At 40.3% G+C, this 19,939-nt stretch overlaps 1 protein-coding gene across 1 annotated transcript; it reads left to right on the top strand.

Moving 5' to 3' along the window:
* The first annotated feature begins 17,698 nt into the window (after positions 1-17,698).
* Positions 17,699-19,686, top strand: HAPSTR2 (HUWE1 associated protein modifying stress responses 2). Its single transcript, XM_020897070.2, has one exon. The coding sequence runs from the start codon at positions 18,468-18,470 to the stop codon at positions 19,299-19,301; it is 834 nt and encodes a 277-aa protein (XP_020752729.1). The 5' UTR covers positions 17,699-18,467; the 3' UTR covers positions 19,302-19,686.
* Positions 19,687-19,939: the final 253 nt, after the last annotated feature.

The following is a 19,939-nucleotide window of genomic DNA, read 5'->3' as shown; positions in this document are numbered from 1 at the left end:
TGAGTCCCACTTATCCCCATCTTGCCTCTAGTTGCAGTCCTCACCATGCCTTGTATGTGTTTCTACAACCTACTGAATCACTCTTGGTGTGGTGGTGGTGGTGGTGGGGCAGCCATCTGTGTTTTAATAAGTGCTCCAAGTGATTCTGATGCACCCTCAAGTTTGAGAACCACTGATTTATATCAAAGACTTGGGATGTAACTGGTGCTTCATAAATGGCCAAGGTGGTTATTTGGAATGGTTCTGATACTTTGGAGAACTGAGGAGTCAAGAAACTGTGGTTCTTGAAGGAGCCAGTATGGACCTGGATTTGTTCCAGTTTGTCCAGGACCTCCCTGGATTTAGCACTGAAAGTCCTACTTCCTGGAAACCTGCTTAGTCCCAGGCAGCTAATTGTCTTTCTGGTCAAGGACAACACAAGCCCATGTTTTCCCCCGTGGTACCAGGGTGCAATGATTTGTCCTGATTTTACAGATGGAGAAACAACAGAGAGAGGTTTCACAGTCAGGAAGAAAGTGGCAGTGTCAGGATTCACATCTGGGTCCGTTTCACTCCAGATTCTATGCTCTTAACAAATTCCTGGAAAAACAATCGCTATGTCAAAGAGCAGGAATGTGAAAACTTTCTAACTCTATGGCTGAATTCTTGACCCAGAGGCATAACATATATTTTTATACACTATTAGTGTATATAATATATATATAAATATACATATGACAAAAATAAATATATATGACAATAGTATGTAAAATATATGCATAAATAAATATACATTATATACATAACAGTATATATAAATAATCCATATAACTATATATATATGACAGCAATAAATATATGTGACAACAGTATATAAAATATATATATATCAGTATACATAAGTATATATATATTCCAGTATATTAAATATATATATACAACAATAAATATATGAATATGACAACAGTATATAGAAATACAGTCATATATAGTTATATATATTGGCGAAAGTATTGGTTCCCTGTGGCCCTGTGTGTAACTTGCATAGTATTTGCATATAACCTATGCACATCCTCCCATATACTTTAAATCATCTCTAATTAATAACATCCAGTTTGATGTAAATACTGTGTAAATAGTTATAAATACAAGGCAAACACTGTGTAAAGAGTTGCTGATATGCAGCAAATTCAAGTTTGATTTTCTGGAATTTTTGGATTCTTTTTATGAGTATTTTAGATCCACCATTGTTTGAATTCATGGATGCGAAATCTTGAGTATGGAGGACCAACTGTATTTGTTTTACCCATAAACCATCCAAAGGGCCTTATGCATCTGTTTAATCTTTGCCAGTCTGATAGGCAGTCCTCATATCTTCAGGCGCACATCATCTGACCTGTTTACTGTGCTCTGTTGCACTGCAGGGTTGAGTGTAATTTGAGACAGAAAATTGAATGGAGCGCTCTTGATTTAATGTTGACTTCATTGAAGTAACGCCCCGATGCTATTCAGAAGCTTCTAGGGGCACTATCAAGGATACATATGTTATTAAAGCCTTATTAGGATGAATGTCCCATTTATCTGGTCCCAAGTAGACACCAGAATTGGAGAGGTCAACACTGTGAAGAAGTTTGTTGGACTTCTCTAAACCTCCAGTGACATCTCCTTCCTCCAAGTTGCAATCACAGTCTTGGTGTCGGATTGTTTTCTTTCAGTTGAAGTATAGGTGATTTACGATGATTCAGGTGTACAGCAAAATGATTCAGTTATACATACATATATATATATATTTCAGATTCTTTTCCATTATAGGATATTACAAAGATATTGAATACAGTTCCCTGTGCTATACAGTAGGTCCTTGTTGTTTATTTTATATGTAGTTGTGTATATCTGTTAACCCCAAATTCTCAAAATTTATCCCTCCCTCCCTTTCCCCTTTGGTAACTGTAAGTTTGTTTCTATGTCTATAAGCCTGTTTCTGTTTTGTAAATAAATTAATTAATGTAATTTTTTTCAATTCCACATATGTGATAGCCTACAGCATCTTCCTGTGTCTGATATGATAATCTCTAGGTCCATCCATGTTGTTGCAAATGACAATATTTCATTCTTTTTATGGCCAAGTAATATTTCATTGAATATCTATAGCTTTATCTATATTTATGTCTACATCTATATATCTATATACCATACCACATCTTCTTAAGCCAGTTATCCGTTGATGGGCACTTGGATTGCTTCTATGTCTTAGCTATTGTAAACAGTGCTATTGTGAACATTAGGGTGCATGTATCTTTTCAAATTTCACAATGTTCAGATATGTTTTCATCTTTTCCAGTTATATGCCCAGGAGTGGGATGGCTGGATCATGCAGTAAATGTATTTTCAGATTTTTAAGGCACCTCCACATTATTCTCCATTATGGCTGCACCAATCTACATTGCTACCAAGAGTGTATGGGGATTTCCTTCCCCCTCCTCTCTCTAGCATTTATTGTTTGTAGATTTTTTGATGATGATCATTCCGATGGATGTGAGGTGATACCTCATTGTAATATTTTTATTTGCATTTCTCTAATAATTAGCTATGTTGAACATCTTTTCATGTGCCTGTTGGCCATCTGTATGTCTTCTTTGGAGAAATGTCTGTTTAGATCTTCTGCCTATTTGATTGAGTTGTTCGTTTTTTTGCTGTTGAGTTGTATGAGCTAGCTGTATATTTTGGATATTAAGCTCTTGTCAGTCACATTGTTTGCAAGCATTTTTTCCCATTCCATAGGTTGTCTTTTTATTTTGTTTATGGTTTCCTTTGCTGTGCAAAAGCTTTTAAGTTTAATTAGGTCCCATTTGTTTATTTTTGTTTTTGTTTCCATTACTCTAGGAGATGGGTCCAAAAAATATTGCTGCAATTTACATCAAAGTGTGTTCTGCCTTTATTTTCCTCTAAGAGTTTTATAGTATCTTGTTTTACTTTTAGGTCTTTAATCCATTTTGAGTTTATTTTGTATATGTTGTTAGAGAATGTTCTTGTTTTTTTAGATGCAGCTGTCCACTTTCCTCAGCACCACTTATAGAAGAGACTGTCTTTTCTCCATTGTATATTCTTGCCTCCTTTGTCATAGATTAATTGACCATAAGTGTATAGGTTTATTTCTGGGCTTTCTATCCTATTCCATTGATCTGTGTGTCTGTTTTTTAACATATTTATTTATTTGGCTGTGCTGGGTCTTAGTTGTGGCACTTGGGATCTTTAGTTGTGACATGTGGGATCTAGTTCCCTGACCAGGGATTGAACCCAGGCCCTCTGCATTGGGAGCATGGAGTCTTAGCCACTGGACCACCAGGGACGTCCCTATGTGTTTATTTTTGTGCCAGTACCATACTGTGTTGATACCTATAGTTTTGTAGTATAGTCTGTATGTCAGGGAACATGATTCCTCTAGCAGAGTTCTTCTTTCTGAAGATTGTTTTGGGTATTCAGAGTCTTTTGTGTTTCTATACAGAATTTTACCTCAGATGGTAAAGAATCTGCCTGCAATGCAGGAGACCCAGGTTCGATTCCTGGGTGGGAAGATCCCCTGGAGAAGGAAATGGCAACCCACTCCATTATTCTTGCCTGGAGAATCCCGTGGACAGAGGAGCCTGGCGGGCTACAGTCCATGGGGTGTCACAAGAGTCAGACACAACTTAGCAACTAAACCACCACAAATTTTAAAATATTTGTTCTCATTCTGTGAAAAATGTTTTTGGTATATTGATAGGGGGTTTTGTTGAAACTGTAGATTGCCTTGGGTAGTATGGTCATTTTAACAGAATTAATTCTTCCAATTTAAGAACACAGGATATCTTTCCATCTGTTTGTGTCATCTTCAGTTTCTTTCATCAGTGTCTTACAGTTTTCAGAGTACAGGTCTTTTGCTTCCTTAGATAGGTTTATTCCTAGGTATTTTATTCTTTTTGATGCAATGGTAAATGGGATTGTTTCCTTAATTTCTCTTTCTGATATTTGTTAGTGTATAGAAATGCAACAGATTTCTGTATATTAATTTTGTATCCTGCAACTTTACCAAATTCATTGATGAGCTCTAGTAGTTTTCTGGTAGCATCTTTAGGATTTTCTATGTATAGTATCATGTCATCTGCAAACAGTGACAGTTTTACTTCTTCCTTTCCAATTTGAATTCCTTTTATTTATTTATTTTTTTCTTCTCTGATTGCTGTGGCTAGGACTTCCAAAACTATGTTGAATAAAAGTGGTGAGAGTGGACATCTTTGTCTTGTTCCTGATCTTAGAGGAAATGATTTCATCTTTTCAGCATTGAATATGTTATCTGTGGGTTTGTCATATACGGCCTTTATTATGTTGTGGTATGTTCTCTCTATACCCATTTTCTGGAGAGGTTTTTTTTTTATCATAAATGGATGTTGAATTTTGTCAAAAGCTTTTTCTGCATCTATTGAGATGATCATATGGTTTTTATTCTTCAGTTTGTTGATGTGGTGTATCATATTGATTTGTATATATTGAAAATCCTGGCATTCTTTGGATTAATGCCACTTGAACATGGTGTATGACCCTTTGAATGAATTGTTGCATTTGGTTTGCTAGTATTTTGTGGAGGATTTTTGCATCTATGTTCATTAGTGATATTGCTTGTGATTTTCTTTTTTGTGGTATTTTCATCTGGCTTTGGTATCAGGGTAACTGTGGCCTCATAAGACTGCTTAATGTTTAAGCTCATTAGGTTATCTGGGAGAACAACTTGTATGGGGGTTAGGCCACATATGCTATCCTCCTTTTGTCTCTCTCCTTCCACCTTCTCAAGGAGGTGGTAGAGAGAAATATTTGAACAGTGATAGGAATAGGAAAGGGCAAAGGTATTAAAAAGTATGAGGTTGGAGGGATATATATAAATGTTGTAAGTGTAGAGGACCATGCTAGCAAGTGAAAATGGGAGCTATATCCCTGGGTAGAGCCTATAAAAGGTTTGTGACTGAGATGTGAGAAACACAGAGATGCAAGAGAAAGGGGTAAGGGAGATTGGGAGCTTAAATATATATAGCTCAGATTCTGAAGTGGGGAAGGAAGCTCCAGAAAAGACCTAGAGACTGGAGGCAGCACCATCTCAGATGGCTAAGGTTTAGAAGAAAAGAAAGTCCTACTTACCATCCTCTCCGAAGGAATTAGTCTGCATGGGTTGTGAATTCCCAGCACCCCAGATGCAGTAGCCTCCTGGTGTGATTGCCTACTTGACAGATTTCTCCCAGGTGGACTCTGGACCACTAGCACGGATTGATTGGCCCTTTGTTGAAGAGGAAATAACACAATCTTCCTTTTCAAGAAAATTTCCAACTTATTGAGCTGCAATTTACTTAAAATAAGATTCACCCATTTTAAATGTATAGTTGGATGAATTTTAGTAACTATATAAAGTCATACAACCATCACCATAATCTAGTTACAAGACAGTTCCATGACCCTAAAAGATTTCCTTTTATACTCTTCCAAGACCCCTGGTCTCAAGCATCCATTGATTTGCTTTCTGCCAGTGCATTATTTTGTGTTTGACTTCTTAGTTGTGGCATATGAGATCTGGTTCCCTAACCAAGGATTGAACCTGGGCCCCCTGCATTGGGAGCGTGGAGTCTTAGCCACTGGATCACCAGGGAAGTCCCAATCATAATTTTTTAATGGCAGATGTTTTAAATTTTGATGGAGTCTAATTTATCATTTTTTTTCTCTTATGGTTTATGCTTTTTGCATACTCAGAAATCTTTTGTCTACTGCAAAGTCTCAAAATTTTCTCCTGTGGCTATTTTCTCCTGTGTTCAGCATCATTTCTTTCAAAAACTGCCTTTTTTCTTTCTTTCTTTTTGTTTGTAATTCTTCTGTTTTCTCTCTACACTTGTACATTACTGAGGTGAAGTTCTGCCATCTTCATCTGTTAACAACTCTGTGGACCTAGACTGGAAGTGGAAATACTGCTGCTGTTGAGAAATGTTGCCTAATTGTAAGGAATATCAGCAAGCTTATTCAACCATGGCATTTCGTCAAAGCTTTGTGGATGCAGAACTTGTGGCACCACATTCTCTGTGGTTTGTTAGATCCTTGGAACTTTGGAAAGATGGAAAAATCTGGGGTTAAAGTAATAGAAATTGGAAGATTTTGAAGAATCTATGTCAGTTCCAGGGAACAAAGTCCCAGACTCCAAGCCCATACTTGAGTGAAGCCCCTGTAGCTGAATGGAGCAGAACAGAAAAATGTTATGCATAATTTGCAATTTAAGTTTCTCTGAGGGAACAGATAAAAATATATTTTATTGGTGTTTTAATTTTTCTAAGGGAGTATAAGTGTCTCTCTGTGATTTGGAAAAAAGGACTAGAGTTTGGTGTTGAAAAGTGATGGTGAATTTGGTACATTTTCAAATACTGTGGGTATTATCCAGTGTATATTAGTCTAATTTCTAAATTCTTAAGTAACCATTGACCTTAAATATGCTTCTCTATATATGCACACACACTGTGATGGTTAGTTTTATGTGTATCAACTTGGCTGGATCATGGTGCCAAATAAAGCTGGTTAAGCATTATTCTAGATGTTTCCATTCAGACGATACACACACACACACACATATACATACACACAACTAGTAATATACCCTTTATGTTATCTTGCTCCTTACTACTTCTTTTATCCACATATTAATATTTTTTGGAGATTGTCCCAAACTTCACACATAGATCTACTTTATTCTTTTATACAACAGTATGATATCCTCTTGATAGGTATACTATGTTTTTTTAACTAGTCTCCCAATAATTACTGTATTTTTATATTTATCTTTACAAGTAATACCATAGTGACCACCTTTGTACAAAAAGTATTACACTTGCTTTTATTTCAGTAGAATAGATTTAGAGATACATACAAGCATTTAATATATACATACATGTATATATATATATATGTTTATATTATCTCTATCTATTGGATGTCTGCATCATACTCCATTATATGACCACTAAATGTATTATTTAGTTATTGAAGCAGTCCTCTCTGATTGGATAGTCAGTAGTTTACCATATTTTGCAAAAAGTAGGTTAAGAATGAAGATGGGTTTGACTGGTTCTGAATGAGCATACGTATGTGTGTGTGTGTATTAATCAGGGTACTCCAGAGAAACAAACCAATAGAATATGTATATATAAAGTGAGGGAATTCCCTGGTGGTCCTTTGGTTAGGACTTGGTGCTAGAGTCCAGGTTCAATCCCTGTTCAAGGAACTAAGATTGTGCAAGCTACGAGGTGCAGTCAAAAAATAAAAACAAAAAATAGAGAGGTTTATTTTAAGGAGTGGGTTCACATGATTATGGAGGCTGGTTGGGCCAATAGCGTGGAGATCCAGGGAAAGGCCAGTGTTTTGTTTTGTTTTGTTTTCATTTATTTTTATTAGTTGGAGGCTAATTACTTTACAATATTGTAGTGGGTTTTGTCATACATTGACATGAATCAGCCATGGATTTGCATGTATTCCCCATCCCGATCCCCCTCCCACCTCCCTCTCTACCCAATCCCTCTGGGTCTTCCCAATGCACCAGCCCCGAGCACTTGTCTCATGCATCCAACCTGGGCTGGTGATCTGTTTCACTATAGATAATATACATGTTTTGATGCTGTTCTCTCAAAACATCCCACCCTCGCCTTCTCCCACAGAGTCCAAAAGTCTGTTCTGTACATCTGTGTCTCTTTTTCTGTTTTGCATATAGGGTTATATTACCATCTTTCTAAATTCCATATATATGTTTTAGTATGCTGTAATGATCTTTATCTTTCTGGCTTACTTCACTCTGTATAATGGGCTCAAGTTTCATCCATCTCATTAGAACTGATTCAAATGAATTCTTTTAAATGGCTGAGTAATATTCCATAGTGTATATGTACCACAGCTTCCTTATCCATTCGTCTGCTGATGGGCATCTAGGTTGCTTCCATATCCTGGCTATTATAAACAGTGCTGTGATGCCAGTCAGGATGGCTGCTATCCAAAAGTCTATAAGCAATAAATGCTGGAGAGGGTGTGGAGAAAAGGGAACCCTCTTACACTATTGGTGGGAATGCAAACTAGTACAGCCGCTATGGAGAACAGTGTGGAGATTTCTTAAAAAAACTGGAAATAGAACTGCCATATGACCCAGCAATACCACTTCTGGGTATACACACCGAGGAAACCAGATCTGAAAGAGACACGTGCACCCCAAGGCCAGTGTTGTAGTTCAAGTCCGAAGGCCATCTGCTGGCAGAACTCCTTGCTCAAGTTAAGTTAGCCTTTGTGAATTTGGTACATAGTAAGTGCTTCTCAAGTGTCAACCTAAAAAATAAAATAACAAAATTAAAAGTAAAATGAAATATGTTTTATCAACTCTAATTAAATCCTTAGTATGCTTTATCTATAGCTTAATTTAAAAAAGGAAAAAAAACCAAAATGCAAAAGATGTGAAGAGACATTTCACCAAGGAGGATTTATAGATGGCAAATAGCACATAAAATATGTTCAATATTATTTGTTATTAGGGATACACAAATTAAAACCATGTTGACCTATCACCATGCATCTATCAAGGGATCTAAAATTAATGAGAATAACACATGCTGGGGAAGATGTAATGAAAGTGGATCATTCACACATTGCTGGTGGAAATATAAAATGGGGCACACACTCTGGAAGGAGTTTGGCAATTTCTGTTGAAAAGTAAATGTGCAAGCACTATACCAACTAGCCATTGTACTCCTGGGCACTTATCCCAGAGAAATGAAGACTTACGTTCACACAAAAAGCTGTACACAAATGTTCAGAGCAACTTTATTAGTAATAGCTTTATTCACAAACTGGAAACAATCCCGTTGTCTTTCAACTGGTGAATGGTTAAACAAACTGTGGTAAATCTATAGGTAAATCTATTGCTCAGCAATAAAAAGGAAGGGACTATTGATACAGGTAACTACCTGGATGAATCTCCAAAGAACTGTGCTGAGTGGAAAAAGCCAATCCCCAAAGGTTACATGCTGTCTGATTGTATTTATATTATTTATATACATTCTTGGAATAAAATTATAGAAATGGAGAGCAGTTTACTGTTTACCATGCATTAGGGAGGAGAGGGGTGGAGGGGAAGAAGGTATGGCTGTGAAAAGGAAATGTGAGGGGTCCTTGTGTTGATAGAACTGTTCTGCATCTCAGCTCTATCAGTGCCAATATTTTGGTTTTGCTATTGTTTTCTACTTTTGCAAGATGTTGCTGTTGGGGGAAACTGAGTATAGGATATACTGAATTTCTCCATAGTATTTCTTACAACTGCATATAATTACCCCATGATAAGAAACTCAATTAAAAATCAAACAAATAAACATTCCCCCAATGGAATGGTGAATGCAGTCAGGAAATTAGAAGATTCTTGCTCCTTGGAAAGAAAGCTATCACAAACCTAGACAGCATATTAAAAAGCAGAGATATCACTTTGCCAACAAAGGCCCATATAATCAAAGCTATGCTTTTTCCAGTAGTCATGTACAGATATGAGAGTTGGACTATAAAGAAGGCTGAACACCAAAGAATTGATGCTTTTGAATTGTGGTGTTGGAGAAGACTCTTTATAGAGTTCCTTGGACAGCAAGGAGAAAAAAACCAGTCAATCCTAAAGGAAATTGACCCTGAATATTCATCGGAAGGACTGATGCTGAAGCTGAAGCTTCAATATTTTGGCAATCTGATACGAAGAGTATCAGGAAAAGACCCTGCTGCTGGGAAAGATTGAAGGCAGGAGGAGAAGGGGGAGACAGAGGGTGAGATGGTTGGATGGCATCACCGACTCAATGGACATGAGTTTGAGCAAACTCTGGGAAATAGTGAAGGACAGGGAAGCCTCTCGGGCTGCAGTTCAGGGGTTTGACACGACTGAGTGACTGGACAACAACAAGAACAACAAATAACCAGGACCAAACAGTGTGGTTGTACTTACAGATAAAAAAGACGTAATCATGTGGCAGTAAGACAAAAAAAAATGAAGCTAATGGGAGACTGTTTCAAATGTCAAAACCAAATGGATTATCTTTTCTTACACTCCTTCAATGGCTCACAACAATGCCACACTTAATATGCTTCCTATTAGAACTGGAATCATCATACAGCTTTCTGATTTCCTCAGAGTTCCTGATTGCATTTCATTTTTATTGTCAACCAAAAGCACGTATAAATAGCTTCTGGCTTCTTATATAAGTTGATTATGGAATTTGTGCCCATCTTAGGGATATTCTTTACTGAGCCCTTTGACTTCCTGTTCTAATTATTACCTATTGCTTTCTTGGTCAACTTAGCAGTTCTCATCTTGGGATTTCTTCAACTGCACACTTCTGAAGTACTTTTTAAAAAATATTTATTTATTTGGCTGTTCTGGGTCTTGCAACATGCAGGATCTTTGACTTTCTTTGCTGCATATGGAATTTTTAGTTGCAGCATATGGGATCTAGTTTCCTGACCAGGGATTGAACCTGGGTCCCCTACATTGGGAGCTGAGTCTTAACCACTGGACCACCAGGGAAGTCCCTGGAGTACTTTAAAATACAGAGTTTTAGGCATTCCCACAGGCCTGTTCAGTTGGAGTTTCTTGGAGTTGGTGTGGCTGGGGTATATGCATTTTTGAAAAACTCCCCCAGGTGATTTAAAAAAAATTATTGAAGTATAGTTGATTTACAATGTTGTATTAATTTCTGCTATACAGCAAAGTGATTCAATTGTACATATATTATATTTGTACATATATATAGTGTGCTGCTGCTGCTGCTAAGTCACTTCAGTCGTGTCCAACTCTGTGTGATCCCATAGACGGCAGCCCACCAGGCTCCACCGTCCCTGGGATTCTCCAGGCAAGAACACTGGAGTGGGTTGCCATTTCCTTCTCCAATGCATGAAAGTGAAAATGAAAGTGAAGTCGCTCAGTCATGTCCGACTCTTCACGACCCCATGGACTGCAGCCTACCAGGCTCCTCCGACCATGGGATTTTCCAGGCAAGAATACTGGAGTGGGTTGCCATTGCCTTCTCCGATATAGTGTGCATATTTGTACATATATGTATATGTTCTTTTTCATATTCTTTTCCACTATGGTTTATCACAGGATTTGGAATATAGCTCTCTGTGGATCACAATAAACTGTGGAAAATTCTAAAAGAGATGGGAATACCAGACCACCTGACCTGCCTCTTGAGAAACCTGTATACAGGTCAGGAAGCAACAGTTTAGAACTGGACATGGAACAACAGACTGGTTCCAAATAAGAAAAGGAGTACGTCAAGGCGTGTATATTGTCACCCTGCTTATTTAACTTATATGCAGAGTACATTATGAGAAATGCTGGGCTGGAGGAAGCACAAGCTGGAATCAAGATTGCCGGGAGAAATATCAATAACCTCAGATATGTAGATGACATCACCCTTATGGCAGAAAATGAAGAGGAACTAAAAAGCCTCTTGATGAAAGTGAAAGAGGAGAGTGAAAAAGTTGGCTTAAAGGTCAACATTCAGAAAACTAAGATCATGGCATCTGGTCCCATCACTTCATGGGAAATAGATGGGGAGATAGTGGAAACAGTGTCAGACTTTATTTTTTTTTGGGCTCCAAAAATCACTGCAGATGGTGATTGCAGCCATGAAATTAAAAGACGCTTGCTCCTTGGAAGGAAAGTTATGACCAACCTAGATAGCATATTAAAAAGCAGAGACATTACTTTGCCAACAAAAGTCCATCTAGTCAAGGCTATGGTTTTTCCAGTAGTCATATATGGATATGAGAGTTGGACTGTTAAGAAAGCTGAGCACCGAAAAACTAATGCTTTTGAAACTGCGGTGTTGGAGAAGACTCTTGAGAGTCCCTTGGACTGCAAAGAGATCCAACCAGTCCATCCTAAAGGAGATCAGTCCTGGGTGTTCATTGGAAGGACTGATGCTGAAGCTGAAACTCCAATACTTTGGCCACCTGATGCGAAGAGTTGACTCATTGGAAAAGACCCTGATGCTGGGAGGGATTAGGGGCAGGAGGAGAAGGGGACAACAGAGGATGAGATGGTTGGATGGCATCACCGACTCGATGGACATGAGTTTGAGTAAACTCTGGGAGTTGGTGATGGACAGGGAGGCCTGGCATGCTGTGGTTCATGGGGTCGCAAAGAGTCAGACGCAACTGAGCGACTGAACTGAACTGAACTCTGTGCTATACCTGTAGGACCTTGTTGTTTCTCCCAGATGAAATTTTGCTCATCAGTCGTATTTGAGAACCCATGTGGCTTATCCTTAGAGTCCTGTAACTGCTGTTATTATTAAGAGTAACAATAAGTACTGTTGTCTGAGGAGTCTCTATGTTTCCAGGCATCGTTTTAATAGTGAATGCATGGTCTCACTTAATCTTTACAACAAACCTGTGAGGTAGGTACTATTATTATCCCTATTTAGAGAAAATTTAGTTCAGAAAAGTTCAATCACACCACTTTCAAGATCCAGAAACAAGATCAGAACTGAGTTTTTTCTGACAACAGAATCTCAGATTTAACCAACAAACTGTTAATTTTTAAATGGATAGATCCCAAGGGCCTCACGGAAAATCTCTAGAAGTAAAAGAACTTGGAGTTGGATCACAGATAAAAGGACTGTGTACTGTCAACTAGTTTTACAGCTAAAACCTGGCATCTTTTAATCAGTTAAATCAACTAAGCAAGGTCATTTTTGTGAGATACCAGAAGTATGACCAGTGGACTGTGGGTCAAGTGGGAAACCTTCATAATTACTTTTGAACTCTGAATATTTTGGACACAACAAAAATTATTCACACATCCTACCAGTAAATATCTTAAAGGTTTTTCCATGGAAGCATCTGAAAGAAAGGTGGTATCTATGGCTATCTGTAACTGTCTGCTCCATATTTTCTCTGACTTCCATTTTGATGGATAATTGGAGTGAGCTGTACTAATTTCTGAGCTTTTGAAATGGAATGCTTATTTCAGTTGTAGTTAGGAAAATTAAGAGTAGCCTCTAAATGACTTGTTCACTCTAGTGGCTAAATATTTGGAATGCCATACTGTGCCATCTTTGAACTAGAGTCTTAACTTTTACAAATACCAAAGATGACTCAGAACTATTCCCATTTAAGAAGTATGCCCTAGAAGCTCTTGATGTTCTGATATGGACTGATACCCAAGATACCTCAGGTTAAAAAAAAAACAAAACACGTAGTATGTTGCTACTTGTATAAAAAGAGAGTACATGCAAATTTGGCAATAAATACATTAAAATCTCTAGAAGGATGCATAAGAAGAAAACAAAAGAAACATGTCCTAGTAATGGGCACATAAATAATGTTTAAAATCTAACTTTAAATTGTTAATGAAATATGCAAAATCACTACACACACACATAATGGAATAGTGAATTTTGTGCTACATTAGACTGCTGCACGCTTTCATACGGCATTGGTTGTTTTTCTTGTGTGATTTAAAAACCCAAACCAACTCTTCTAATTAAGCTCTCCCTGGCCAGGAGCTCACTTGGATCCCTGACAGTCCCTAGTTAAAGCCTAGTTTGTAGTTTTTGACAGCAAACTAAGACCCTCTTGTTTGCTTCAGGAAAACTGGCTGGTTTTAGTTCCTGGTATTATTTTGGTGGTACCCTCATTCCAACAAGTCACCAATCCGCTTGACCATGATTTACAACTGTGCCAGATTTTTCTTGGTTGCTTTTTGTTTGAGACAGATAGTAGCAGTAGTGATAAAGTTACTTTTAGCTTGGTTTTGATTTCTGACAAATTATTTTGGAGGCAGGAATAAGGTGGTATATTAGGATGATAAATTAAGGGTAAAAGCAACTAAATCAGATTACTTGAATGACTATATGTGTTTAGGGAATATATTTTAATTCTTCCATTTATTGCTTCTTAATTAGTCCATAACTCAGAAGGTTAAAAATACCAAAGACAGGTGACATTTTATAAAAGAAATCTTTCAACTGTGCTTTTTCTGATAGTGCTGCTCGATGTGAATAGTATTCAGTAATTTTAAAAATGATTTTATTTATCTTTGTTAACATGCTTCGTTATAGGAAAAGAGACTGAGTCAGAAACCTTCAGTACTTCATTGTTAAATCCACCTCATCGCCTTTTATGTGACTTCTTACCAGAAAAGAAATGGCCTAGGAATTTCCACCTGCCTGAGTTGACATTTGGAAGAAGTCTTACAGTACTTTCATTTCACAAATATATTACCCCAAGTAATAAGTTTTTATAGCCCTTACCCCTTAACGAGCCCAAAACTAAGCTCGAAGGGAAATGACAAACCTTGCCAAAAAAGTGGAAATATCCTTTCTTTCCCCTCTGTGGTCTAGTGGTGTCACTTAACTATAACTCCTCAGTCAGTGACCTTCAGAAACCTAGAGGGCTAAACAGAAGTAGCGCGTTGAAGGTCATCCCCTCCACAGATACCCAAAAAGGGGGACACATATTCATTATAACAGGTAAGTGTTTTGATAATTCTGGCAGATGGTGATTGAAGCAAAGGCAATTCAAAAGGGGAGACACGCAAAAGCAATAATTTTGAACGTTTGACATTTGTTTTGAAACTACCTTACTACCCTACACCCTTTACCATCTGTCTGTTATCCCGCCCAACACCCACCGCTGTCTTCCCACAGGGCTCCATTGTCTGCAGTTCCTGTTTCTCAGGGGCGGAGCTGTGGGAGGCAGCCATGGGTGCCATAATAGGCACCTGCGGCCAGCACAATGGGCTGTGGGTGCTTGTGGGAGAGACAGATTGATGTATTGTGCATGGGGGAGGAGGGCTGTCACTTGAATCCATGTGAACCCAGGCTTTAGGGGCAAGGGAGATTGACAGCTTTTGTAGGTTGCATTTCTTTTTCAAAGCTTGGCTTTAATAGACAGTAAGTTTGGGGCCCCAGGCTTTCACTCCCATAATTCTAACAGGGCAATCACGAGCATTCAGCATTTCTTTTTACCCCCCTTGTTACGCATTAAATGATTTCAGTAAAGGAATGTGCAGCATTAATTAGAATTTGTTAGCAGATACCAAGGGGAAAAGTTTCTTCACAACAACTATAGGAGGTGTCATTTGTACAAAGACTTTTTTGTTTTCTTTCCCCATTACATTATCACTGCAATATGTAAGGTAGTGATTCTTTTCATTTAAATTAAGTGGAAAGCTACTAAATCTTGTTTTATTCTCCAAAAAGAATAAGGTCCTTAACACTTATCTTTTAACTTCTTTCATTTCCTAAGGTTGGTGTTTACTTTTGCTTTCAGTCCGACCCATTTACTGATCTGTGTGGTTGTGTATCCAGTTTTGTGTACCATTTAGCTCTTACAATTACAGGCAACCCACTACTGATATATAAGGATTGTTTCAGGTGAAAATAGCTACCAGTAATATTGAAAGTCATTGACACACTGGGTCCCTTTTTAGTAACGGTACATTGAGAACTGCCAAAAATTAGGTTTGTGTCCTAACATTTCCTAAAACCAATTTTCCCTAGTTGATATTTAACCTTAGCCACAACATCAAAATTATGGAAGAATGGGGCAGCAGCCAAGGAATATTTTTCCTATAGAAAACTCACTCCTAAACCATGTCAGTATTTTAAACATCAAAAGTACCTCCACCCCAAGCACACACAGATAACATCACTTCCTTACAGCTAGTTTAAATGATCTTGGGTTTTTTGGTTTGATTTCCATTTTTTCTATTCTTTTTTTAAAAATTCTGGCATTTTAGACTTATATAGGGACAAAACTAACCCCAAATAGGATTCTTGTAAACATACTCTTTGCAATCTGAGGAACTGATAAAACATTTAAAAAATTTTGGTGTGATTTTTCTGAATTGTCTCTCATATAAAATCATTTTCACTATGGAAGGAGTTGGAGGCTAATTGAATTAGAATTTTTCCCATTCAATTGTTTTATTTAAATGTGTTAAGGGCAACAGTGAAAAATATTGATTAAGTCTACCATTATTTCTCAGAAAGAACATATTCCCACACAGTAGTCTGGCTCTGTCTATTATAATAATTTGGTGCAATGGTTTAAAAAGTAGTGGGGTGATAATAATTAGGGCGTGCGACACAGAAATTTCAATGCTGGATTCAACATTTCACCATGCAGGGCAGGAAAATTGCCGACCGGGGCTAGTCAGCTCTAAGTACTAATTAACTAATTAATCAGGTGCTGAAACCAACTGAATGGAGGATACCAGCCAGACAACTCGAACCCAAGCAGAGGGTTGTGCTCTTTCAAAGACACTGCAGTCTTTCTTCTTGCTTTTTAACCCAATCAAAAATGAGGGGAGAAAATAGGATATGCTGACCTACTGTCGGTCATTTCGGTCCAAGTTTTTTTACTTAGAGAAAATAAAAACATGTGCCTCTGATAATAACTCTGAAGCACCATATTCAGGGTACTCCTAAAGCTCTGGCAAAGGGCTATCTCCTTGGCCATGAAGTATTTCAGGGCTAGTATATGTGGGTGTGGAGTGGGGAGGAGGCTCTGCCTTCTTGGAGTTTTCTTTTACAATATTTTCTTAACATAGGAGAATGAGAAATGTATTTCTCCTTTTGGGCTGATCTTAGGTCTTTTGCCTCATCCCTCGTTTATGTAAATGAGAAGAGTCCAATTACACATATGGAAAAAGGGTTTAATGAATCGTGAAAAAGCCCGGTTTGCAGAGAAAGGGCACAATCCTCTCGTCTTCTTCTCTTTTATATTAAACTTAGAAACATGTATTTCTTTTAAAGAAGATGATAAAGCTTAATGGTTATATCATTTTATTTTATATACTAATCTTCATACTTGGGAATTATTAAGCATATTTTGCTAGAATTATCTTTGGAAGGCTTTCTGGAGATATTCTACAAGAACAATTGCAAAACTCTTTTTTCCCTAAATTAAAAAAAAAAAAGCATTACATTAGTTCCTTCCATTTTTGACGTTATTCTTAGCTCATGATAATTTTTTTTTTTTAAAGCATAGTTTGATCTGGAATTGTCTGCACTTAAAAAAGGACTGCATCATTATAAGCGGTTGTTACCGAACCCAAGGAAAAAACTTCAGTATCGCATACCATTTTAGCTCAATTTGGGTATTATTATGGTGTTTTAAGTAGCTAGAATTTTTGGAGTGTTGTAAATTAGATAAACTCCCCCCCCCCAAACCACCTCCTTAAAGGTACTAAATTTTACACTAGAGCATAAAATCCCGCGTTTGGGATTTCATTTGCCTGTTTTCTTTCCTCTCACTTCTTCATCCTGGAATTGTCAGTAGTTGAATGTAGACCACACAGAAAACGCCTAAACCGATTTTTTTTAAATGACAAAAAAAACCTTGAAAGGATATGGGGGGGGGGGGGTAGTGAATCAATGCCATTTCTGACTGTAACTCTCAGAATTTGGTAAGTACGTAACCAGCCTGGAAGAGGTGATTTACAGGGCCAGCAGTAAAGTTCTAAATCACGACTGCAGGTGCTTTCCAGAGACCAAATCCAACAGCCTGGTTAGGCACTTGGGGAAACTGAGGCTGGAAAAGCCGGGAGGGGCGGGCCCGCGAATGCCTGAACTGATCCCCCCCCCGCCCCCCTTCATAAAATGACTGCTTCGATCCATGGAAAACACTTCTCCTGGGCACCTCCTGTGTGGAGGGCACTGCCGGGATGCCGACTTCGCGAGGGCCGTGCTCTTTCCACTCTAACCCCCGGCCTTCCCGGATCGGCGCCCTGGATGTGATCGACACCATGAAGTTGCCCCATAATCCTCTCTGGCAACATAGGATGTAAAATTTGATCAGCTCATTGGATGAAGCCGACAAGTCTCAAAAATGTGTGAAAAGGGGGCCAAGCAGTAGGCAAGCGCCGCGTTGAGGCAGCGCTCCAGCCGGCCCCCCTCCGAGTTCCCGGTGCGGCAGCCGCGGCGGAGCGGGGGCTGGGACCGGGCTGCGGGGCCGCGGCGGCGGCGGCGGGGAGGCCGCAGCGCCCTGGGCAGGGGGTGGGGGCGTAGGAGCGCACCGCGGGGCCGGAAGGGGGCAGCGAGGCGGCGCCGGCGGCTGCGGAGTTATCTCCACGCCGTAGTGGGGACCCGGCCGGGCGGGGCGGGGCGGGGCGTGCACCGGGGCCGCGGGCGGCGCGCCGGAACCGTTGGCCTCAGGGCCCCGCCGCCCGCGCTCCCGCCCGCCGGCGCACGCGGAGGAGGCGGTGGCGGTGTTCGCGGTGGCTGAGGAGGAGGCGGTGGCCGTGGCGGTGGCGGCGGCGGCGGCGGCAGCAGCAGCAGCAGCGGCGGCGGCGGCGGCGGCCACAGAAGGAGGAGGGGAGCTCGGAGCAGGAGGTGAGGTGGAGAAGCCTGAGGAGGCGGAGAAGGAGGTGGAGGTGGAGGAGAGGAGCGGCCAGGAGGAGGATGGAGGAGCAGCCGAAGGAGGGCGAGGCCGAGGTCGCGGAGCACTGGTTCTCTAAGTGGGAGCGCCAGTGCCTGGCTGAGGTGGAGCAGGAAGAGGACCTGCCCCCGGATCTGCAGGAGGAGGCGGCCCCCGAGACGGCGGGGCTCAAGAGCGAGCAGCAGAAGCTGTGGCACCTCTTCCAGACCTCAGCCACCGCCGTGGCCCAGCTCTACAAGGATGCGGGGTGCCAACAGCCAGGACTCTCCATGTGGGACCCCTTCCAGAATGCAGCCATGGCCGTGACCAGCCTCTACAAAGAGAGTGGGCATGCCCACCAACGAAGTTTTGACCTGGGCATCCAGGTGGGCCACCAGCGTCGTATCAAAGATGTGCTGGAATGGGTGAAGAAGGGCCGGAGCATCATCCTCCGCGAAGATCTGATCAGTTTCCTGTGTGGCAAGGTGCCTCCCGCGCCCCCGCCGCCGCCTCGCACCCCGAGAATGCCCGCGAAGCCGGCCTCTGAGGCCCCCAGCCAGGCCGCCGCCACCGAATCGGGCTCGTCAGTGGACGTCGACCTGCAGCCGTTCCACGAGGCCATCGCCCTTCATGGCCTCAGCGGCGCCATGGCCAGCATTAGCGTGCAGTCCGGTGCGCCCGGCTCCCCGCCTCAAGCCAGCGAGGTCGCCGGTGGTGGCCGCCGAAGAAGTAGCTTCCACGAGGATGACTTGAGCCCGATCGACTGTGAAGAACTGGCCCTCTGCCTGGACAGTGGGGGGTCCCGCAAGCGCACCTCAGCCGAGTGTGGTGATGGCGACACGGACTCCCCAACCCACAAGCGCAACCGAATGGCCTAAACAGGTCTGAACTGCCTCGTGGGTCGCCAGCCGCCATTTTGCCGGGCCATCAACCTGCTCGTCGAAAGGGTCCTCCAGGCGATCTCTTCTCTAAGTTAAACAAAGATTTCTATCAGTTTGCCACAAAAAAACCCAAAAAAACCAAAAAAAAAAAACTTTAAAAGTATTCCAGAAGAGGCTTCCTATGACTCTGACTTTCCCAAAATTATAATACTAGCAGAGTACAAGTACCATGTAGTAGTTAGCAAGACCATTTAATGCAGAAGTATCCGGTCAAGCGGGAGCCTGGTTTATCTTGTTCACAGTTATTCCGTAGCATCTAGCACAGTTGCTGGTGCTTAATAAATGTTTGTTGAATGAATAAATGTGACTTTATTTAAAAGTCTTAGAAGGACTAACAGGTGTTTGCTTGGGTATGGGATGGTCTTATCCTTTATTGTTTGGTTGTTTGCTTTAATCGTTTTTGTTTTTTTTCTTCTAGTTCAGTTACCTTTTATCAGAATGCAAAACTTGACATCTTTGTGAAATCTGGAACATTCCGTTTGGGCTCCACTTACCATGAACCTGATTTCTAGATAGAAACTGTGCAAGGTGTACCTATGAGGCTGTGAGTTTTCTTTCTTAAAATAGTCATTTTG

This window comes from Odocoileus virginianus, unplaced genomic scaffold, assembly GCF_023699985.2.
Source record: "Odocoileus virginianus isolate 20LAN1187 ecotype Illinois unplaced genomic scaffold, Ovbor_1.2 Unplaced_Contig_1, whole genome shotgun sequence".
NCBI classification, from domain to species: domain Eukaryota; kingdom Metazoa; phylum Chordata; class Mammalia; order Artiodactyla; family Cervidae; genus Odocoileus; species Odocoileus virginianus.
This window is presented reverse-complemented; position numbering and strand designations above follow the sequence as displayed.

Excerpts from the sequence above, each read along its gene's own strand:
- HAPSTR2 (XM_020897070.2), top strand. The coding sequence starts at position 18,468 with ATGGAGGAGCAGCCGAAGGAGGGCGAGGCCGAGGTCGCGGAGCACTGG.